Below are 25,034 nucleotides of genomic sequence, written 5' to 3'. Positions count from 1 at the left end.
ACAGTGTCCTTTGGCAATAGACACTTGCCCAGACAGTGATGGCATCATCCTGTAAATGAATTTTGAAAAATGTAACTGGTACATTCTCATTTACATGTCAGCACTTCTACCAATCAAAAGCCATTTGCCAACCCATCAGCCCACTCCTCTCATACAATATAAATGCTGGCTTGTGTTTGCTTTGATATTTCCGGCAAATTAGCTTTATATGTGCAAAATAGAAAGCTTCAATAAAATGTGTTTCTTTTTCAGCAGCATTTAAGTCATTTTAACAAATGATTACACAATATTTTGTTCACAATCTTTTTCAGATTTTGAGCATTCATTTTAGTTTGCTCGTGTTCCTCTAAATGTTCGTTTGATCCTTTTGTTATCCCATTACCAATGCATTTTATTTATCACATCATCCTTTTTGTCATTAATTTTTTCCTGCCTTCTATCCTATTCAAAGAATTCCTCTTTTTGTTCTCCCCTGTTCCTCATCCATTCACCCTCGATTTACTTAACTTGCCTCTTTACTTGCTTAAAACTTGTTCTCCCATTCTTGATGGGTCTGATGAAAGGTCATCGATCTAAAATATGAATGCTGTTTCTCTACTCACAGATGCTGCCTGACCTAAGTGTTACCCACATTTTCTGTTTTTTTTTAATTGCAAAAGAGCTGGCACTCCTGACACTTACATGTTTAATGCTAAGTACAAGCAGAATAATAATTGATGTTCCGTCATGTTCAGTCATGGCTCACTCTAACCCTTCCTTCAAAACAAATTGCATCTGCTTCAAAATTGTGCTGCAGGATAATAAAATGGATGGATCAGTGTCTTTAGTGAAGCAATGGGGAGGAATTCAATAAAAGCTCATTAAGCATTCAAACAGTTAACACTCCACGGTAGAATGTGGTTGAGAAAATATTCACTTTCTCATCAAAATTATACTCAGTTTAAGTATCAAACTATCATTAGATTGATGTGTTGTATAAAATGCAAATGTTTTATACATTGAATTTATATTGTGACTTCTTTTTAATCCTTAGTATCACAGTAAAATTCTAAGACATTTTGACGAACTGCCTTGAGTCTCTCTTACAGCTTCTTAAAACACAGTTCTCCAAAGCTAATCCCAGGACTCCAAGGAAATGTATATAACATAACCAAACGAGTTGTCATTTGACGAGAAGTCTTTGCCTTGCTCTTAATTTCCAACTTCTCCCTCAGAATTTCTTGTCATTATTTTGACAATGCAATCATAATTATTTTTCCTCTGATTGTTCCTCCTAAATTCCCAAAGTAGCTCATCCGGCATGTGTCACAGTCTCCTTTCTGCATCCCCATTCTATGCTCCAACGCTAATTTATTTCCTTTTAGAACCTTGAAAAAAGGAATCCATCCCCAGTCTCTTCTACTGCAAAGTTCCCCTTTTTCCTGTAACTTAAGGGTTTTGAAACTCAGACTCAGCATCAGCATCATGTAACCATTGATGTTTCATCCAAAATGTCTTTTTTCTCTTTTGCACTGTGGGCATTCATTCTTCATCTAGCTACCACAGAATAGTGTTTGACACTTCAGCTTCAGTTTCATGCAATTTATAAATGTCAATATTACTCAGAACTTTAAAAGAATTATCGATGTCAGTTAAGACTCAATAGGGTAGAAATTTACCTCCTGTAGCGACACAAACACATGATACCCGATAGGATGCAGCTCGTGATAAACTATTTCTTTGTGATCAAGCAAATTGAATTTCGGGCATTGCATTTCACCAGCAGTCAACCCAATATCATCTGGTTTGACTCCAGAAGAATTTCTAACCCATTCATCTAATACTGCACACAGTCGAAACAAATAGTCAGGATTATAGTTGGTGTTAATTGTATTGAGCAGGCCATATTCCATTGCTATGTTCTATCTCAGGCATAATGTACTGCATGATTGTCCATGAAAATAGTCAGCTTGATTCAAATGACGAATATTTAAAATGCCATGCAGTGTTGTGTTGGAGTTCCATCTGGAATAATTAACTAGTTTGATTGCCCTGTGCACAACTGTCAAATGCCACAATCCCAGTAGAGTTTAAGGAAACAAAACTCTCCTCCAGATCTGTAAACAGAAGTGTGATCTTTTATTACCTACAGCAGCAGTCTGAGCCTGAAAAAACTGACTGCATAGTAACCCAGGAGTGAAATAGGATTGTTTGAGAAGACACTATTGAAATGAAATTTTAAAAGGCCAGAGGTCAAGGTGTGTTGCAGTCCAGATAACTTGATAATAGGCTGATAAGTCAGGGGGTAAAAAATGGACCACAGTTTTTTTGTTATTTTTCTGCTTTCAACACTAATTTGTTTTTCACAAATTGATAAAGTGTTACTTTCCTGTTCTAAATCAAAGGCAAAAGTAACAGGAGCTCAGTGAGACTATTGTAAGGTTACATGGGGCCACAGTGATGCTGCTTGGCACCTCTATTGATCAGTTTATTTTCTTTCTGCTTTTCAGGGGGCATCTTCGAGCCTAGTGGTAAAATTTGCAGACACTGACAAGGAACGCACAATGCGTCGCATGCAGCAAATGGCAGGGCAAATGGGAATGTTCAACCCAATGGCAATCCAATTTGGTGCATATGGTGCCTATGCTCAAGCGGTAAGTATCACCTTATATCATTACAAAAAACTGAGTATAATTTCTGAAATGCCTGTGCATGTTGTTTCTGACTATTAGGCGCTGAAAATGTCAGACAAATTGAATTCGAACAGGAATAATTTTTTTCAGTAAAGTGTTACTAATATTCAAATCCATAATTATTATAGATGGATACATATCCATATATTACATCTGGATAATTTTCTTCCAAGTTAAAGATTCCAGTCAGAAAATTATAATTGAGCAGTTGTAAATAGTAGATTTCTGTAATCTTTTCTTCAAAAGCTTAAATACCCACGCCATTTAAAGTAGCATAGTTGCCATGGAAACATTTTCTTGCAAGACAGCTTATTGTCATTTATAATAGTAACAATACTTAGTGACTTGATTGCACGATTGGATATAATTCATTTTGGAAAGTCGAATTTGAATGCAGAAAAGAGGGTTAATGGTAGGATTCTCAGCAGTCTGGAGGAACAGTGGGATCTTAGGATCCACGTCCATGGATCCCTCAGATTTGCTACCCAAGTTGATAGGGTTGTAAAGAAGGCATGTGGTGTGTTGGTTTTCATTGGCAGGAGATTTGAGTTTAAGAGCCATGACGTTATGCTGCAGCTCTATAAAACTCTGGTTAGGCCACACTTGGAATATTGTGTGCAGGTCTGGTCACCTCATTATAGGAAAGATGCGAAAGCTTTAGAGACGGTACAGAGGAGATTTACCTTCACCCAGTACTGGAGGGCAGGTCTTATGAGGAAAGGTTGAGGGAGTTAGGGCTTTTTTCATTGGAGCAAAGAAGGATGACAAGTGACTTGATAGAGGGGTACAAGATAATGAGAGGCATAGATAGAGTGGATAGTCAGAAACTTTTTCCCAGGGTGGAAATGACTATTACAAGGGGGCATAATTTTAAGGTGATTGGAGGAAGGGATACAGGAGATGTCAGAGGCAGGTTCTTCACACAGAGAGTGGTGGATGTGTGGAATGTGCTGCCAGCACTGGTAGTGAAGTCAGATACTTCAGAGGCTTTTAAACGACTATTGGATAGGCACATGGAGGATAGTAAAATGTAGGGCATGCAGGGTAGATTGATCTTGGTAGGATAATAGGTCAGTGCAACATCGTGGGCTGAAGGCTCTGTACTACGTTCTACTCTGTTCTACGTTCTATGTTCTGTGTTCTATAACGAGCACTACTAAGGATTTTAAATGAAAAGTTCACTGTTTGTGTTGCATTGGGGTAGACCAAGGAAACAAAAATAAAATGCTGGTGCCTCGTCATTCCACCCACACCTCACATAGCTGTTCTTGCAGCGTGACATGAGGTTTGCTAGTTTGAATTTTTTTTAGCGCCCTTGATTTTTTAAAAATGCCCAGTCGTGAGTACCCCATAATGATCAGAATTATGTCAACTGTCAGTAAGACATGTTAAAAAGCCGTTGTCTATTCTTAAACTACCAGGAATTGGATATATATAGACATGAAGAGGAACTATGGGCACAGCGCAGGAGCATGAATCAAACTGAGTAGCTGTTTCAAATAACCAGCACGGTCCCAATGTGCCATGTGGCTTCCAACAATATTATTTCATTCCGTGATTGGAACTGAGCCATTTTTTGATGGTGGATATTGGCTCAGGCCACAACAATGTCCAATCTCTGGAGGCCAAGTAACAGGAAGCACTGACTTTAGAATTAACTCTACAGAGAAGGTGGGGCTGAACAGACATAAAACATGTATTTCTTCACAGTCTTTGTTTTATGCACTAGTTTAAAATGGATTTTAGGATCCGCACCCTATCTTTGGTAGCAAGAGTCACAGTGGGCGATGAAGGAGGAAGATTGCTTTCAATAGACACCCCTACCACTTGTCAAAATTGGGACTTTCAATCAGGCATGGAGTGGCTTTGAACACAGGAACCACTCCCCACCCCAGCAGCTTACAAGCAACCCTACACAGATCTGCTTATGGAGAGCCCTAGTCTGCTGGTTGGTTAATACCAGCAGTAGTGGGGCGAGGCCTTTAAATGGGAATGAATTGCCCACTAAAATGCCAGTTGACAGTGGGGTTGGAAAACTGTCCATGGGCTTGTCCATCATGGACCTAATTGGGATGCAGCTGGAAAGACAGTATGGTCCACACCCACTGCTTTCCTATTTAATTGAATATCTCCCCCCAGTAAACTTGCCGACAGGGACAGCACTGAATAATGCCTGAGGTTTTCCAGCTGAAAGTGATGTGGATTTGGATCATAGTAACAGGACGGTAATCCCAGATTCAAGAAATAAACTAGAGTTAGACTTCTGGACTTAGCTCAAAATGATATGGAATACATAAAGAAAGAGTAGTGTTGGAGGGGAGAAAGAAACAAACTCCCAGTCAAAATGTACATGGAAATAGAATATGTACATTATAATGTGGACTACATCTCAAACTGCATCCACATTTGTGATTTCCCCATCAAAGAAGACTCAAGCACAGGAGTTTCAGTTGTACTGAAGATAGTTAGAGAGACCGAATGTTTTAATCTGTACCAGCCTGGGTTTAAGTGTAAGCATGTTGTGAAGGCCACATTTGAAGAACTATCCCCTAGTCACCCCAGTTTGAGCTTCTCTGTCTGCAAACATAACAAGTGAGGGATCCTTGCCCAGGCTTTGACTATGCCAATTGTCACCATTCCCTCAGCAACCCAGCACATTGAGGTCCATATCCAGAAGAGTTGCCCGCTTTTCCCATGGACACCATGGAATACCCCCAATAAATCCCCTATTAATGACCAAGCTCCTGGGACTGATGTCCTCACACACTTAGCCCATCCCCCCACCACCCCCAGCCACCCTCTCCATCCACAAGTTGACTCAGTGACTTGGCAGGACAGCCCTTACTGAGATAAAAGTAAATGTTGTAGATGATGGAAATCTGAAATAAAACACAAAGTATTGGAGAAATTCAACAGGTCTGGCAGCACCTGTGGAGAGAGAAAAACAGAGATTGTGTTTCATGTCTGATATGGCAGTCCTTTGGAATTTCTGTCTCCACTGAGCACCACCCAGACCCAAACTGATGCCACATCAGCATCCTAGCTGACCTACATGTCATCCCCAGACCTGCAGCGTTAACTGCAGCCAAATGCAGGGAAACAGATCATTAGGACTCTGGCAGGACCAAGCCCTCAACTGATGGCACTCTGACTCCACTAAGGACTGCTCTCCTTTGCTTTTCACACACGGCCATATGCTTGATATCCGTGCTGATCTACATATCAGGCATTTGCACCATCTAGTTTCTTGGAACAGGAGACGGGAACTGAAGTGGCATAGAACGAAAAGATAACTAGGTATAGAGCTGGATGAACACAACACGCCAAACAGCATCGGAGAAGCAAGAAAGCTAACATTTTGGGTGTGGACCCTTCTTCAGAAGATGCAAATATATGTAAATTAGGTAGTCGTCACTAAACAGCAAGATTCTGAAGTAACCCTTATGGCTTCAGGAGGAAATCATTAAATGTTTTCTTGAAATTGACAATTTAATTTTTTTCATGCAAATAGTATTTTCTATCTTTCTCACCGTTGCTCACGCCACGAGGGTGGATAAAATTCCAGCCATTACGTCTGTTTCTCATTCCACAGATACTGCCTGACTTGCTGAGTAGTTTTACTTCAGATTTCCAGTATCAGTAGTATTTTGTTTTTGCATTGAACGATATTACACAGTACTGTGAAACATGCAGACTACAAGCAAAGAAAACTTCTCAGCTTATCTGACATTAATTGGAAGGCAAGTATCAGAGGTAAAACTGCCAAAGTGTGACACAAAGTTTCCCTGCAATCTAGAGAGATAATTGGGTAAGGATGATTAAATTAGCATTACACCGTTAATTTTTAAGTGTTCATTACTTTGAGTTAAGGACGTCAAGGGAATATTCTTCCTGCACGCCGTAGTGTGATCTTTCATTATTCAATGTGTTGTATACAGCTGAAGATGGACATTACAGTAGACATTGCGTAACACTCATTATATAAAATACACTGCACCGTATTCAATTTTTAGTTACATTATGAAATGAGTACATACTATAAGCTGCACAGAATACACCGGATGACATTGTCAAAGATACTACACAATATCTTTTCAACAGCGTAGAGATTGCAGACTAGCTAATGATGAAAAGAACTGAATGTCTTTCAGTGGAAAGTGAATGGCTTACCAATTATTGTGTGAGAAAATGTTTGAAGTGTGTAAGTGCGCAGCGCTTAGCAGCAATGACTGCTGAAATCCTTATTAGATGCCTCATGCTGAGCAGCCGTAGTAGAGGACGAAACGACGGTAAAGCCAGGCACGTCTGATGACCTGTGCTAGGAATGATAGGGTTCCTTTTGTACTGTTTGTTCTGTATCATAATATAATACTTTTTTGCCATCACAATATGTACTGCACGTTTAAGGGTAGAATTTATGCATTTGCACTCGAAGAGTGTTTTGTTCTAGGAGTGCGTGTCACGAATTAGGATGATGAAGTCAACATCCCTCTCAGGATTTTCTGCTCATTAATTCCTAAAATTTACTCTATCCAATATAAATATTCGATAGAGTATGTAATACCCTGTGTTGAAAGAGCTTCACTTCGAATCACGATGCTGCACATTGTTCTGGACAGTATATGTTTGAGTGAACAATTAAGGCATACAAGTTTACCTGAAAATATATGATAGATTAAAACAAAACATAGTAAAGCAACATTTAAATTCGGTTCATTTTAAAGTCTTCACCACACTTGTAATGATACCAATAACCCCTTTCTCAACTAGTGCTCTCTGATTCTGGCTTGGAGTAAGAAATCACATTTATACAGCGGATGTTTTGGAGATCTTTAATTTCCCAATCCCTTGCTAAAGTTCGAGTACAAATTCAACTTTTTTTCTGAACAAAGTATCGATCAAAACATTATCATTTAACTGTGTGTGTTGGTGAGGAGTTTATTCCGTCCATGTTAGCTCCACTTATTGCAGTGCATTTATGATCCCTTCAAAATCACATGAGACAGAGAGGCTACCAGTAATTGGTGATGCTAATATGACCGTACAAATCATATTTACTGTGACAATTAAATATTATCAACTTCATTCACTAGTAATGTTACTGTAACCAAAGTATCTTACTCTGTGTGATCCTTAAACCCGTTATTCTCCATTGGATAAAAATGCCCTGTTCATATATACACGCAACATTTGGGAATTAGAGTGTGTGACAGCAACAGAGACACTAATTAATTCTGGTACAGCAGCTAACTACAGTGTCGACAGCATGAATCAGCTGTCATGCTGCAGGCGCCATCTAGTGAGTCTGCTGCCAGAAACCTTATTTGTCTCATTCCATACAATCTGATTCTTCATCTAATGTGTTGTAAAGAATTCTTAATCTGCTCATCAGTTGGTCGTAGAGTCACATAAGCACAGAAAAAAACTCTTTGGCCCAAATCATCTGTGCCAGCCAGACATCCCAATCAGACCTAGTCCCATTCCCAGCATTTGGCCCATATCCTCAGCCAATAGAAACCCATTATTTTTGTGTATTTTAAAGTGACAGTCACAATATTTTTTAAAAACTCAAATTTATTGCTCCTTGTATGGCAGAAATACTATCCGATAGCTTGTATTTTCTGAAAATTTGTCAGTTCATTATGTCCACCATTACTTGTCACTTTAGCACTTAAACTGACAATGGAATGAACTAATTGAATCTTCAGTCCGCCTCCCCCTCTCTCCCTATTTATTCCAGTTCCCTCCCCCCATCCCCCTCTCTGATGAAGGGTCTAGGCCCGAAACGTCAGCTTTTGTGCTCCTGAGATGCTGCTTGGCCTGCTGTGTTCATCCAGCCTCACATTTTATTAGCTTTAGTGTCACATGTGTTCACAGTACAGTGGACAGGTGGTCACTTAGTGCACCATCCGAGGTACAGATTCTCGAGTACAAATTTGTGGAAAAAAGTGAGAAAAATAAAGAAATAAAAAGTCTAGCACCACAGGACTTCGAAAGTACAAAATCATGGTCATAAATTAGAAAAATAAAAGAAACAAAAAAGTTCAATATAGCAGCCTTTCCAAGGTAATATGTGATACGAACAGTAGCTAGTGCCAGTATAGATGGCATATACTTAAATAGATGATTTCTAGTCGGAAAAGAACCAAAGGCAACAATTGGCACATGAAGCTCAAAAGCAGTATATATATTTACAAAATGTAGCTGATTCTGAGCTTTAAACTGGAAATGAGACAACATTTCTTCAGCCAGAGTGGTGGGCCTGTGGAGTTCATTGCCACGGAGTTCAGTGGAGGCCGGAACATTAGATGCCTTCAAGGCAGAGATCGACAAATTCTTGATCTCACAAGGAATCAAGGGCTATGGGGAGAGTGCAGGGAAGTGGTGTTGAAATGCCCATCAGCCATTTAAATGGTGGAGTGGACTTGATGGGCCGAATGGCCTTACTTCCGCTCCTATGTCTTATCGTCTTATGGTCTGAACAAAATAATTTTGGAGATATTAAAGTTCTTCATTTTAATTCATATTCATATCAGTTGCATTTGGTTATGTAAATACAGAGTTGGCATAATCTAACCAGACCATAGATCTGCTCTCTGTTAGGGTTGTCGGGGAGTGATGGCAGATCAAAATGGGGCTGATTGCGATTGTAGAAATCCAAAGGCAATGAGAGAAATGGAGAGAGAAATGCATGAAATCCATCTGACTATGAATAACACAACATTTAAAACTACTATTTATTTTAAATGATTGTAGCTGCTTTTACCAACAGAATAATTTGACAGTAACAATGCCAGATGGGATATAAAATCTGATTTTAAGTGCTCTTAGATTAAGTGCAATTTGTGCCTGACTGCACTTGTACTCAAAAACGCATCTCCAGAGCCACTCGTGCCTGCTATCTACTTACCTTTGTCCCATTCATGGAGATTATTTTTTGGATATAAAGTGGAGGGAGGTGATGCAGGGGAACAAAGAAAAATTCATACTGCCGGGTGGATTTTTGTAAACTTCTGATGCTAGGATACAGCATAAACAGTACATTTCCTCTGTGACTCCCATGCACGATTCAAACATTTAGCTCATTCTCGTGCTTGAAGGGAAGTCTGGGGAAAATAACAGAATACATTGTCATTACCATATAGGGTGTCAGTTAGCTCAGTCAGCTGGACGGCTGGCTTGCCATGCAGAGTGACACCAACAGCACGGGTCCGATTCCCTCACCGGCTGAGGTTACCATGAAGGACTCTTCTCCTCAACCTCTACTTTCACATGAGGTGTGGTGTATCTTTGGTTAAACCATACCTGTCAAGTTTCTGTAATGAGAGAGCAGTTCAGTTGTCTGGTAAGACTGGTGATTTTACCTTTCCATAACTATATGTTACTGATATGAATAGAAGGACTAAAAAACTTACACTTTTTTCCCTCATTGTCAATAGGTGTCAGTCTTGGCTTAGTGGTTGCACAGGGAGGCGATGGCCTAGTGGTACTATTGCTGGACTGTTAATCCAGAGACCCAGCAATCTTCCGGGAACCTGGGTTCGAATCCCACCTTGCCAGATGGTAGAATTTCAATTCAATGACAGAAAAATCTGGAATCAAAGGTCTCGTGATGATTATGAATCCATTGTTGATTGTCAGGAAAAACCCATCTGGCTCACTAATCTCCTTCAGAGAAGGAAACTGCCATCCTACCAGGCCTGGTCTACAAGTGACTCCAGAAAAACAGTGAAGTGGTTGGGTCTGTCGGCAATTAGCGATGGGCAATAAATGCTTCCTGGCCAGTGATGCCCTCATCCCCTGAATAAGTAAATAAAATAAGTTCGCAACTCACTTGGAAGGCTGTCGGCTCAAGACTCACTCTTGAGACTTGGACAATGTAACCCAGGCTAACACTCAAGTACAATATTGAGATAATAGTACAATATTGAGATAATATTTGATGGTTAGGGATTCCACTTTCTGGATGAGACATTAAACTAAGACTGTAACTTGTTTCACATAAATATATTCATTGCATTCTTTAAAAGGAGACATATGCGCCTCAATGTCCTAGCCCGCATTTACCCAAAAGCTAATAACACAGACAACACCAGATCATCTTGTCATTAAACACTAGATGAGATTCCCCCTCTTCATTATCATCACAATGTTCTCACCAAACTGCATGGAAAGTCCTGTAAAGAGAATGCCAAGCAAACAGAGCTTATTCACTGGAACTGTTCAAGCACAGATTCAAACCTTGTGCCAGTTCTTAAAAGCAGCTCTTAAATCGGCTGGTACATGTTTTCAAACGTTTGCATTTTCTCCCCAACAGGAGATGGTGGAAGAGAGTATAACCAGGGTAGGAGGGGTCATTGATAATGTTGGCTGCGTTTCCGAGGCAGTGTGAAGTGTAGATGGAGTTAATGGAAGGAAGGCTGGTTTTTATGAATGGACTAGGCTGCATTCACAACTCTCTGTAATATGTGTGATTTTCCAGTATGACTGTCTTTGCAACTCATTGGGTTCTGAAAAAGTGCCATACAGGACTCAAAACGTTAACTCTGTTTCTTTGTCCACAGATGTTGTCAGACCTGCTGAGTTTTCCAACACATCTTGTTTTTACTTCGGATGTCCGGCATCTGCAGTATTTTGCTCTTATTGGAAAAGTTACTTGTTTGCCTGTTTCCTTATAACAGTGATAGTCACCAAGTGGTCAAATTGACAGTTTTTCACATATGGGAGTAATTTAAAGGAAAGTCAGATGTGGAGGAGTCACAGGAGGTTGTGTGTGTATGTATGTGTGTGTGTGCACGTGTGTGTGTGCACGTGTGTGTGCACGTGTGTGTGTGCACATGTGTGTGTGCGTGTGTGTGTGTGTGTGTGTGTGTGTGTGTGTGTGTGTGTGTGGAGGGGGGTGTGCGCGAGGTGGTCTGAGAAAAAGTGGGAAGACTGTCTGATGCTGCTTACATCCAGTATTTGCTGACAGGCATTTTTGACTGAATTCATGAGTTCAGTCAAACTCTTTCATTTGCCATTCCTTTCTTCTCTAGCCCAAGGCTAGTGGCCCTACAGTAATCGGCTAAATCCCCACAAACTGACTATCGAATCTGTGACCTTTGTACTGTAGATGTTAGCGTTCTCCACTGTCAGGCACGCTCCACAATCCATCATTCATTCTACATGCTATTCCAGCTGGGTGTATCACAGGTGGCTGATCTGCAATACTGAGTTTACAACCCAGGCAAAATCTAACCCCATGGCACCTGTCCTGGTCATACCTTGGCCTTCATGTCTGCTATTTCCCTTCAGGGTGAAATGTGTTTTCATTGACATTCCTTCCATGCAAACCCATCATAGACATCATAGTTATCGCTTGAAGGCGGCTTCATGTCATGTATTGATCAGGTGCCAGAACAAGGAAACAGCTGCTGTGTGAAGACTGACACTGCGATTCTATCAACACAATCCTCTGGTAACCTTTACATCCTGAATTAATCCGTAACGTGCCATGCACAGTAATATTTATTTGGTTGCTGTTACTTTCCTGTCAATGCGGGGTGTTTATTTTCTACTCTTTCATTTCTGCCAATTTGTTCCACTCTTGCCTTTCTTTCGAGCTAGTGTACTATCCTCAAAGCACTGAACACCCTCCAACAATTTGACCTAGCCTCAGCCTTTCAATGGTGAGCCTTGACAGTGAGTTCCAACAAGATATTTGACCATCAGAGAAAGCAGCATTGAAGCCAAGGCTTGCCTATCTTCACTTGACATCCAAATAACTGCACTGCCAGAAGGGGTAGTTGATAATCAGGATTGGGAATCCTGCCAATTTCATTTCCCAAAACTCTGAGCTACTGGAGCCAATTGTGTTATCAAATTGCGAAGAAAGGGGAAAAAATTAAATTCAGGCTAGATTTTAAGTTGATTTCCTGCTTCGCTCTGAATAGAAAATCTTCAAGATATGCAGAAAATAACAATAGAAAATAGAAGGCAAAGCAAATCCTGGTTAAACGAATAACAAGCCAACAAGCTTTAAATCTAAGGTAAGGAAAGAAGTTAGTAGTCTAATTGCTGTGGTGTGTGGCAAAATCTGTAATGTATCATTTCCTCACAAAGTAAATGTTAAAAACATGCTCAAGCCTATTCGTGTTCCCATCGACTGCTGGACCCCACTTGAGAGATGCAGGAATCAGCAGCTGGAGAGATGCATTAGCTGCTATAACAAAGCAAACTGAATCAATGGCATTAGCCCTCTGACCTCAAATGACTCTTCGTTAATTTGCTTTCTTACCTTTGTGTTATCTAATCATTTCTCAGAGAGAGCCAACGCAGTATTTTGTTTTTGCTTTCTTTATTTTGGGTTCTTCACTGGTACTGTGCCAGGCACTGCACACAAATGTAGCTCCTGCGTCGGCCACAATTACACACACTTCCTCTTCCATGCATTATATAATTATGGACAGGAATTCTAGCTGTGCTGTTACTAGCACTTCCTATCCTAAGGATATTCAATTATATTAAGACTATTAACTAAACTTGGGAAATAGGCTGACACAACAGAAAGATTGCAAGGAAATTGCAATTATTCCCTTTTCAAAATTATCATCATATTTTAAGAGCAAAGCAATGAAACTCTGCTGTTCTTGGATTGAAGAAAAGCCTTTGATTCATTCTTCTGGAAAGGTCGGACCTAAAAATAAAAAAATCAGTTGAAATAATTTGAAATAGGTGCAAAATTGGCTTATCAATAGAACCTGGAGGTTAATGGTGTAAGGTTTGTCAATAGTCCAGGCAAGTGTTGGTTATGGGATCCAACAGTAGTCTGTACTGAGATCTCTTCTGCTTAAAGTCTTCATAGATTATCTGGAGTGAGGGGTTACACAGGCAGTGGCTAGATTTACAGATGGTGCAGAATTGAACGTAGTAGAGAACAGAGCCAAACAGGATCTGTTCGAAGAAGATTGAGTATACTTGGGAATTGGGCAGACAGGTGGAAGATGAAATTCAATGAAGAGAAATGTTATAGACATGGGAGGAATATATTAATTGCTATGATTAGTCAACAATTCCATTACTGCATGATGCAATTGCCAGGATAATAGACAGAAAGCTGGATGGTCCTTGGCCTTTATCAAATAGCAATTTGTATTCATAAAAATAGAAAGCACTGTTCGAGCCGTGCTCACTTTTCAGACTTTATCAAGGTAGCAATCTTGTTCACAATGCTGAATTTTCAGCTCGTCAGTTAATATTCATAGTGAAGCGCATAAAATTGCTGTTGATTCAGTAGCTTGTAAAAGACCACAGCAAATAAAGATCATTGGATAATTCATCTCTGGGAAGTCCAAAGAGGGTTAAAAACATGGTATAATGCTGGTGAGGGTGTGGTAACCGAATGCTAATGAACCAACAGACTGAGAATTCCAATATACGAAGGAAAATTATGAAATCTAGTTCAATTAATCTATAATTTGTGGACTAACAGCAGTAAATAGATTTCCCAAATTCCCCAATTAGTTCTATTCTATCAGTTTAGGAAACAAATAAGTTGAGACCATTTACAATAGTTCATAGCAATTTAAAATGTTAATATGTCTGTTGTTTCTGTTGCCCCAAATGTAATTAATGTTGTGATGCGTGAGGAATTAAATACAAATTGAAAATATGAAATGGAAAGCATTGAAGACTGGAGATGTGATTTTTTAAAAATTGTAGATATCAGCCATTGGATCAGGTCGCATCTAAAAGGGAAAGATAGGTTAATGTTTCAGGTGGAGCCTTGAGGCCAAAGTTAATTCCCTGAAATACGAACGGCAAGAAGCTTATGGACCATTATGCCTGAAAGATTGAAACTATTTGCAGAACTGCTTTAGTTGCCACCATCTGCTCCTCCTCTATCTCACCATTACCAGCCAAGCAGCTACTTTGTCACATTAATTCTGATATCTTATTGCTCTGTAAATTTTCTCATATCATTCTTATATTCAATAAGACATATGCCCTGTATACTCTGTCACCTTGTCACCAAATCTCTGATCATTTACCTGCAACTTTTTTATCTTTTAACATTCAATTTGTCTCCAATATTCTTTCTACTACAGCTTGGCATCTAGTCTGCAAAGCATGTGGATGTTTTGTACATTAAAGAACTGATTAGAATCAAAGAATCCCTGCAGTGTTGCAAGAGGCTACATGGCCCATTGAGTCTGCACTGACCCTGCTGCCCTTCCTGTCCCCATTACTTGTATATACTATGGCCAATCCACCTAACCTGCACATCTTTCGACTCTGGGAGGAAACCAGAGCACCCAGAGGAAACCCACGCAGACAGGGAGAGAATGTGCAAACTCCACACAGGCAGTCATCCGAGGGTGGAATTGAACCTGGGTCCCTGGTGCTGTGAGGCAGCGTGCTGCTCCTAAGGGTACTATGAATGTACAAGAAGCAAATTAGGAGCAGGAGTAGGCCACTCAGCCCGTCAAGTCTGCATTTTGTAAGATCAAGGCTATTCTGAATACTCCATGATTTTATCCACCTACAGTAACCTTTCATCCCCTGGCTTATTCAGAATCCATCTACCTTTGCCTGAAAAATAGTCAAAGACTATATTTCCACGACCTTTTGAGGAAGAGATTTCTAAAGACTGACCACCCTCAGAGGAATAAATTCTCCTCATTCCTGTGTAAAATAGTAACCCTTACTTTTAAACAGTGGTGTCTAGTTCTCAAGTTTGCTACAAGAGAAAACATCCTTTTCTCATCTACTTCGTCAAGGTGCCATGGGACATGAGGAACCATTGGGAGTGATAGAAGAATGGACCAGGGTGTCTAGGAGAGATTGGTCCCTGTGAAATGCTGACAGTGCAGAGAAGAGAAGAAGAAAACAGCATACACAGATTTTGTTTTTGTATTTATTCACGGGATGTGGGTATCACTGACCAGGACAGCATCAAGTTGTGTCATACTCTTCTAAACTTCAGTGGAAGGAAGTCTAGCCTGTCCAACCTTTCCTCATAAGACAATCCACTGGTTCTAGGTATAAATCTAGTAAACCTTCTCCAAATTTCTTACAACATATTTACATCCCTCTTTAAATAATGAGACTACTACTGTGTGCAGTAAAAGCAAAATATTGTGGAAACTGGAAACATGAAATAAAAGCAGAAAGTCCTAGAGAAATGCAGTGGGCCTGGCAGTATCTGTGAAGAGATAAACAGAGTTAACATTTTGAATCCAAATTCTTCAGACGTGAAAGGTTTGGAAAATGCTGGTTTTAATGCTGTCAACAAAGGAGTGGGGGGGTTGATGGGAGGAGTGAAGCAAGTGGAACAGATTGTGAGAGCAAAATCCAAAAGAACTACAGATGCTGGAAATCAGAAACAAAAACAGAAGTTGCTGGAAAAACTCAGCAAGTCTGGCAGATTCTGTGAAGAGAAATCAGAGTTAATGTTTCGGGTCCACTGACCCTTCCTCAGAACACATTGTGAGGGTAACCAGAGCAAAAGACAAAGCGACTGCCAATGGTGGTAAAAGAACATCAAAGGTATTAAATGGGTGTAAATGAACATCTGAAAAGGAGACAATGAGTCCACTGCTAAGAGCAAAGTCAACAAGATACAAACAAGACCTGGTTGGGGGTAGGTGAGGCGATGTAAAATGTGGAGGACAGAGGTCAGCCTTGATTATTGAGTACAAGAGGCTGTAAGGTGCCTAAGGTGAAAATATGGTATTGTTCATCCAACTTCTGTTGCATTTGATTGGAAAATTGCAGCAGGCCCAGTACAGAAATTTTAGCATGACAGCAAGGTGCTTTATTGTGAAGCCGGGTCGTCCCTAAAGGATAGAGTGGCGATATTCCCAAAGCAGTCAGCTAATCTGTGTTAGGTCTCATCAATGCAATGGAGACCAGAGTATGAGGACCAAATACAGTGACTTGTTTGAAAGAAGTACAAGTGAAACACTGCTTCACTGGAAGGCGTGTTTGGGGTTTTAGACAGTGAGGAGGGAGGAGGTGAATGGGCAAGTTTAAACTTTCTGCAATTGCATGGGAAGGTGCCATGGGACATGAGGAACCATTGGGAGTGATAGAAGAATGGACCAGGGTGTCTAGGAGAGATTGGTCCCTGTGAAATGCTGACAGTGCAGAGAAGAGAAGAAGAAAACAGCATACACAGAATTTTTTTTTGTATTTATTCATGGGATGTGGGTATCACTGACCAGGACAGCATTTATTGCCAATCCCTAATTTCCCAGAAGGTAGGCAACCACATTGCTGTAGGCCTGGAGTCTCGGTAGGCAAAACCAGATAAGAACAGCAGATTTCCTTCCCCAAGGAACACTCATGAATTTTACCGAGTGCTAAGAACAGCAGAGTGAAAGAGACATCCAGAGCTTGCTCTCCCTTTCTCTCTCTCTGTCTCTCTCTCTGAGACAGAGAGTCAGTAAATCCGAGAAAGCTTAAAATAAATCATTCATATAAGAAAAGACTTAACTTCAGCTGACAATCATCAAGTTGAGGGGCAACCATCACCCTACAGATAAGAGCAGATCATCATTCCAAAAATCAAAAGGACAGTAAGAAAAATAACTTATCACTTTGTGGTCTAGACTTGAGATATTCAGAATTTTGTTTACATTTCTGTATATTTTTCCACATAAAGTATATATCTTAAACCACTTGTCACTTTTCTGTCTTAATCCTGATTAAGCATGTATATACTAGAGGTTTTTAAGGGCTGTAGCTTAAATAGCAAATTTGAAATTCTTTATTTTTGCCACTCTCGTTAAAGTTGTGTGTTGCAATAATTTTTTTCAACTGGTACTGTAGAAATGTGGTATAATTGCTTTTGTCCTGAGTAGAACCCAACAAAATATGTCATTTTGATGGTCTCTTTCGAATTTAATACCTTTATACATTTTGTGGGGCATGATTAATGCTTTTCTTTTTCCAATTACAGAGGGACATTTTACAAAGATATTCCACAGATCTTTAATGATAAGTTTTTAAAAAGTTTATTTCAGCTATATTTGTTTCAGCCATAATTCCATGCATGAATCTCAATCTCTATTTTTGCTGTCAGCAAATTGATCTTAAAAAGTAAGGGATGATCATTGCTTTAAACTTCCTAGTTTGTTGTCTGTGAGAATTATTCAGTGTAATTAGTTGCTACTCTGTTTGATTATGTCGCCACTGCTAAACAACTTCACTCGTTGACAGATTCAATACCAATGCATATTGCACCACAACAAATAGGAAAATACATTGTGAAGAAGAGATATAGGCTTTGTTATTGGAGAAAAACAGATTAAGTGAGTGGCAAAAGTTTGGTAGATTGAGTATAATGCAGGAAAATGTGAATTTGTCTATTTTGGCAGGAAGAGTATAAAAGCAGAATGCAACCTAGATCAAGAGATGCATCAATACTCATTGGTGCAGAGAGATCTAGCAGTCCTGGTAAATAAGTCACAAAGTTTGTGTGTGGACTACAGGAAGTGATTGTGAAAATAAGTGGACTTTTGACATTTATTGCAAGGGGAATAGAATATAAAAATCTGAGATGTTTTACTGTAACTATTTATGTCCTTCGTCGAACTATAAAAGTCCTACTTGCCTTAGAGGTGCGCCAGACATGGCCGAACAGATTGTTTAAAAAAAAAACAGGGCCTTTATCAGAGCATGGTGGAGTACCGTGCACAGTTTTTGTCTCTAATTTCAAGAAAACATATAATTGCATTTGAAGTAGTTCAGAAAAGGCTCACTCTTATTCCTGGGATGGCATAGTGGCACATGGTTACCACTTCTGCCTCACAGTGCCAGGGAACCAGGTTCAATTACAGCCTTGGGTGACTGTGAAGTTTACAATTCTGTCTGTGACTGCATGGGTTTCCAGCAGGTGTTCCAGTTTCCTCCCACAGTCCCAAACTGTGCAGGTTAGGTGGAATGGCCATGCTCAATTGCCCCGAAGGGTCCAAGGATCTGGAGACTAAGTGCATTAGCCATGGGAAATGCATTTCCTTGTTTTAGGCAGATTTTTGAAGCTTTCACATGTGCCGAACTGTATTGAAGCTGAGACTACACATTATCTAAGATGAGATGAAGCTGTTGATTGAAAGAAATGGAGGGATATTAAATTTTGGAGCAGAAAGGAAAACATGACTCATATTCCTATCCTCAAATGGAAAATGTATCGTATGAACATGAATAATCTGTATTTTTAACATGCTCTGTAAAATTTTTATTATTTTTTGCAGTTATATAGGTTTTAGCCAAGCTTCCCTGAATTCCTGACATTACAAGACACAATGAAGCCCCTACCACCTTATCCTCACATATACATTGTAACTACTCCTCTCCCCCATCTTCCTAAGCCCTATTCCACCAACACACACCAGCCTTGGTTCAACCTTCCTTCATCCCACACTACCCAAAGGGGAACAAAAGCAGTAAAATTGGTAAATGACACATACTGCACCAACATCTCAAAATAGAGGACCAGAATGGCCAGTACATTCATTTCCAAGTAATACTGCTTGCTCTTTTTCATTTCTTCTCCTCTAGGTCACCAATTCCTTTCCCCCTTCCTCTACTTTAGCTCCAGTATGTGGTGTTTGTGAAGCGGATTGCTAGCCCAGGATAAGGAACTCATCTAGCAATTAGACAGGAGCAAAAACACCATAAACTTTGAAGCTGTCACTAACCTTTCTAGCTCACCAGCATGCTGTTCTAGATTTTCCCAAACTATGGCAGAATCAATCTTTGCCCGCTCCTAATAATGCCAAGTCAGTGCGCAAATATCCAAAGCTGACTTGAACTCATCACTGAAAGCATTTTCTGAAGTTACAGCATTTTGGGCTCACCAAGAATCCTGTGTTGTTTGGCAGAATTGATGTTCTATGTCCAGCACTGCCTTGCCAGTGCCTCTAGACTGGACCATCTCCTCTCCATTGCTTCTCAGACAAGGGAAGGATATTGATGCCAAATGTGACCCCATCAAAGATTGCCATCCTCAGTTGGGAAACCTTGTTGTGGTATTTTATGTATAGTGATGATAATTGTTTTATTTTGATCCCTTTATCTCCTTGACATGCTCCTATGTGATCCTTTCAGTGTTTTCCCACTAAAATATTGTTGAAAGTCTCTGCCATATCCTGTTTCCCTTACTTTTCCTCCAGCCTGACCCTCCAAAGAAACTGCATTTCTTTAGCCACTATCCTCATCTCGTGCTCGCAAATGTTATTGGGCCCAGATTTCACACCCAAGACAGTCACAATTCCTGGAAATGTTCCTGTTCTCTGTATCCACCTCCAGGAAAAAGTGGCCCAAAAGCAGGGCTGCTGTGTGCTAGAGTTGAGTCTGCTAACCCCAATGCAGCTCAGCGGCAACCAAAGGAGTTGCCAGGTGCTAAAGTAGCACTTTGAGACAGTTCTCAAACCCTCAGTGCTGTGGAGATAATTTATCTTGGTTATTTGACTTAATATTAGGCCTCTTCCTCACCCCTCAGAACATTCACTCCACCCACTCACCATATTCGCACCTGACAAACCATGACCCTCTATCCACCTATGCAGTGCTCCCTGATTATCTCCATGGCCCTTTGGACCTTTTATAGCCTCTATGCCAATTTAGTGCCAAGCCATATCTGCTCCCCATCATCCTTTCTCTTATACCCTCCATGCCAAATCATCCCCAAAAGTAGCTAATCCATCAATAACATCATGCAGGTTCCAATCAAAATGTGGAAGACAACCTTCCACTGTGATAATAATAATTTGTGAAAGCAGTAAAAATACAATAATTGTAACTCTTTGGATTATGTCAACAAACAGCTATTGAAATTGTAAGCATCATTTATTTCAACTCAGACACACAGTCAGCTTTTTCTTTTCCTGACTTTAAAAAAGAGGATTTAAATAACTTGGCTGCTTGACAGTTCAATAGACCTTTTCGCAGCATTATTTTCAACTGAAAATTCAAACTTCTCTGTATATTTTATATTTCTTACCATTTTACCCTGAGAGTCTAATTTCTCCTTTGCTACTTTTCCCAATCTTTTGGCTTATCATTAATCTACATGACAGCATGTGTCTTTTCTTTCAATTTGATATCATCTTTAATTTCCTTAGTTAGCCAGAAATGGTCCATTGCTCTCTTAGATTCTTTCTGTCTGAGCGGAATATATCTTTGATGAGACAAATGAAATATTTCTTTAAATGACTGTCACTGGCTTTTCTGTCATTTTGCATTCTCATCTATTTGCTTGAATCGATTGTCTTTGTATCATTGTAATTTCCTTTGTTTACATTCATTATATCAGTTTCAGACTTAAGAATCTTATCAGCAAACTGAATGTGAAATGTTATCTTCATATGATTGTTGTTCCTCTTGCTTTAAGATCATTAATTAGACTTCTCTCATTATAGAATAGCAGACCTAAAATGGCCAGTTCCTGGGTTCATTCTATGATCATATCGAATGGTAGTGCAGGCACAAATGAAATTGCCTTCTCCTGCTCCTATGTCTTATGTCCTTAAAATCTTATGTATTGTTCAAAGAATCTGTCCAATTATAATTTATGATCTTCATCTCAAGGCCGCCACTGCTTATGTGATTTGTTCAAAATATATGGAGATTAAAATGACCTGCGGTTATTACAGTTTTTCTGACAAATCAAGATTATGTCTTGATTGATACTTCCTCCTACAATTAGCGATCAGGAGCCAATTGCTTATTTCACCCTTTCTATCCTATACTATCTCTAGCCTTCACCAAAATTGATTCTATGTCTTGATCTTTTGAGCTAAGATTAATTCTCGTCTTTCACAGATCTCATCCTTTGTTGACAGCAATATCCTGCCTCCTTTTGTTTTCCTTTCACCTTTCCAAATAATAAATTTCCTTGATTATTCAGTTCCTAACCTTGGTCACCTTGTAACCACATTTCTCTCATGGCTAGCATGGCATACTCATTAATTTCTATGTGCTATCAATTCAATCATCTTGACATGAATGTTGCATATGTTCTGACAAAGAGCCTGTATTTTGTGTTTCTTTTACCTTTTCCCTAAAAGCCTCATTGCTGGTACATTCTTATGCTATACATTCAGTCCCTTCCAGTCATTTATGACATTCTCCTATACTAGTATCTCGACCTTTCACTTTAACTCACTAAAGTTTCATTTGTTAAACGTTATCTTCCATGCCACTATTTAATTTAAAACCTTCTCTTCAGTCTTTGTGATTTGATTTATCATGACATGGTCTCACTATAATTCAGGTAAAATCTGAACCTGACGAATAGCTGCTTCTTTCTTTCATACCAACGCCAGTGATCCGATGAATTAAAACTGATTGCTTCCACTACTTTTTGAGCCATACATTCAACACTCAGATCTCAGTTTTGCTACCCCAATTTGCTAGTGGCTCAGAGAGTAGTACTTTTTCCCTTTATTCTTTTATGGGATCTGACACTTTCGGGCCAGGCCAACATTTTCTGCCCATCTTTAATTGCTCATGAACTGCATGGCTAGGTTATCTCAGAAGGAAGTTAGGAATCAACACTACAACTGTGGGTCTGGAGTCTTTGTGTAGGCCAAACTAAGTTTGGGTAACAGAATTTCTTTCTAAGGTAACATTGAATTAAACTGGGCGATGTGAACTGACCACAACAGCTGGATTCTGAAGGGAAGATAGCAGAGGAGACTGTGGAGGCATTAGTAGAGATCATTCAGGAATCACTGGAGCAGGAGGGAGGTTCCAGAGGATCTAAAAGTTAAAGTCCTAAATTGGAGGAGGGCCAATTTTGATGGTACTAGGCAAGTACTTTTTGTCATTCATATAAATGATTTAGATGTGATAAGAGGCAGAGTTAGTAAGTTTGCAGATGACACCAAAATTGGAGGTGTAGTGGACAGCGAAGAATGTTACTTCAGAGTACATTGAGACCTTGATCAAATGGGCCAATGGGCCAAGGAATGTCAGATGGAGTTTAATTTAGGTAACGGTGAGGTGCTGCATTTTGGAAAGGCAAATCAGGGCAGGACTTATACACTTAATGGTAAGGTCCTAGGGAGTGATGCCGAACAAAGAGATCTTGGAGTGCAGGTTCATAGCTCCTTGAAAATGGAGTTGCAAGTAGATAGGATAGTGGAGAAGGAATTTGGTATTCTTGCCTTTATTGGTCAATCCATTGAGTATAGGAGTTGGAAGGTCATGTTACGGTTGTACAGGACTTTGGTTAGGCCACTTCTGGAGTATTGCTTGCAATTGTGGTCTCCCTTCTATAAGAAGGGTGTTGTGAAGCTAGAAAGGGTTCAGAAAAGATTTACAAGAATCTTGCCAGGGTTGGAGGGTTTCAGGTGTAGGGAGAGACTGAATAGGCTCGGGTTATTTTCCCTGGAGTGGCAGAGGGCTGAGGTTTATAAAAGCATGAGGGGAATGGATCAGGTAAGTAGCCAAGGTCTTTCCTGTGGGTTGGGGGTGTCCAAAACAAGAACACATAGTAAACTAAGGTGAGGGTGAAAAGATTTAAAAGGGGCCTAAGGGGCAACATTTTCACGCAGAGGGTGGTGCACTTATGGAATAAGCTGCCAGAGGAAGTGGTGGAGGCAGGTCTGATTACAATATTTAAAAGGCATCTGGATGGGTATATGAATTGGAAGGATTTAGAGGGATACGGGCCTAATGCTGGCAAATGGGACTAGATTGTATAGGAAATCTGGTCGTCATGAACTGAAGGATCTGTTTCTGTGCTATATATCTCTATGACTGTGACACTATGTAAACCCTAATATCTCCTACTACTGACACCAAACATTTGTATGCTAGTGCACTAATGAAATATCTTGAAACATTCTAGTATTCTATATTATGAACATGCACACTATTGTTCTTGCTGGTTTGCACTGAGCTTCATTTGCGTTATCAGTGGGTAGAGTTGGGTGGGGTACGGGACAGTACGGAAGCCTACAGCACTCCACTTGGCCTTAGTAACACAGTGAGATAATAACCAGCTAAGGATCCAGCACTATGTAATTGCATCCTGTCCCACCTTAGGAGGGAGAAGAAAACTCAGAAAATGGAAAGAGAAGCCCCTGGCTTTAGTCATGTTTGAGAGTAGTTGCTGTAGATATTTAAAATTCTTCTGGAACTATTGCCCTTTGGTTTTAGTTATATTTCATTCGTTAAGTTTGATGAATTCTGCAGCAAAATGACTCACTGAGGTTGCTGAGCCCTGTTGTACCAGCTGGTTGAATTAAAATGTTAAGATCACATTATTGTTGAAGCCCCTGGCAACAGAACAGCAGGAATTTACTGATATTAATTCCATTCCTCAGTCACTCCTCCCAACCAATCTCTCCTGAGGACAGAACCAGAATCACAAATCAGATAATTTCTACAGTACAGAAGAGGCCATTCAGCCCATCATGCCGGCACTGACCTGTTAAAGGAGCATCATTACCTCATGCCATTCTCCTGCCTTTTCCCCATACCTTTGCATATTATTTTTAAGCAAATAATTATCAAATGAAGTGAGTGTTCAGTTAGAAACTTGTAAGAAGAGCTGTGAAAACACAAGTAAAAAATACAAAGTTAGCTGTTGATTTTATTCATAATTTGAGAACTTTTCTGAAGAATTGCTGGTACATGTCTCTCCTTTAAGAACATATGCTGCAGTTGTATTTCACATTTAATATTGCATGAAATGCAATGTCAGTGTTTTCTCTCAAAAAGAAATGAGCAACAAAAACTATACTTTTACTGCCCAAAACGTCAGCTTTTGTGCTCCTGAGATGCTGCTGGGCCTGCTGTGTTCATCCAGCCTCACATTTCATTATCTTGGATTCTCCAGTATCTGCAGTTCCCATTATCACTTTTACTGCTGTTCTCTCTGTAATGTAAGAGTTGTTGCTGTGAAGAATGGTGCAGGGTATTACAACCAAATGAATGCAGTGGATTCAGAAAGTTGATTCAAATAAGATCAAATGAGAAAGTACCTCAATCACTGCTCTTTGTCACAGACATCTATCCCAGATCTGGCACTTCAACCTTGCTCCATGGATATGGGAGTTCAAGTACAAAATGCATATTTGCTGAACCAGAGTTATTGAAGCTTGTAAAGTTTGTAGAATATCCATAACATGCTTGTTGCTGTTTCACTACACTACAGTTTTCTTCATTTTCTGTGTGCTTCAGGTAACCACTAGGGTCAAATATGTGAGATCTCTCCTCCCAACTTTCCCTCCAGCTGCATTCTATTTAAATACCGCCCAGGGTATAAGGAACAGAAATGATGCAGTATTTCAGGGTATTCCTGCCTTTCTTACAGTGGGAATTTTCTGGAACGGCCATGTATAAGGCTGGAGTTCAGACATGGGAAGG

The 25,034-nt window shown here is 39.9% G+C and overlaps 1 protein-coding gene across 15 annotated transcripts in view; it reads left to right on the top strand.

Annotated features, from left to right (window-relative positions):
- celf4 (CUGBP, Elav-like family member 4) overlaps window positions 1-25,034 on the top strand; it is a 1,237,212-nt gene that overhangs the window by 1,031,986 nt on the left and 180,192 nt on the right. For all 15 annotated transcript variants that reach the window (XR_009446241.1, XR_007247548.2, XM_048530893.2 and 12 more), the window contains exon 6: window positions 2,490-2,633. Coding sequence is in view for 13 of the 15 variants with exons in the window: in XM_048530893.2 (XP_048386850.1) it covers window positions 2,490-2,633 (144 nt within the window). In the remaining 2 variants the exon portion in view is untranslated. The remainder of the gene's footprint in view (window positions 1-2,489; window positions 2,634-25,034) is intronic.

This window comes from Stegostoma tigrinum, chromosome 1, assembly GCF_030684315.1.
Source record: "Stegostoma tigrinum isolate sSteTig4 chromosome 1, sSteTig4.hap1, whole genome shotgun sequence".
Taxonomy (NCBI): Eukaryota; Metazoa; Chordata; class Chondrichthyes; order Orectolobiformes; family Stegostomatidae; genus Stegostoma; species Stegostoma tigrinum.
This window is presented reverse-complemented; position numbering and strand designations above follow the sequence as displayed.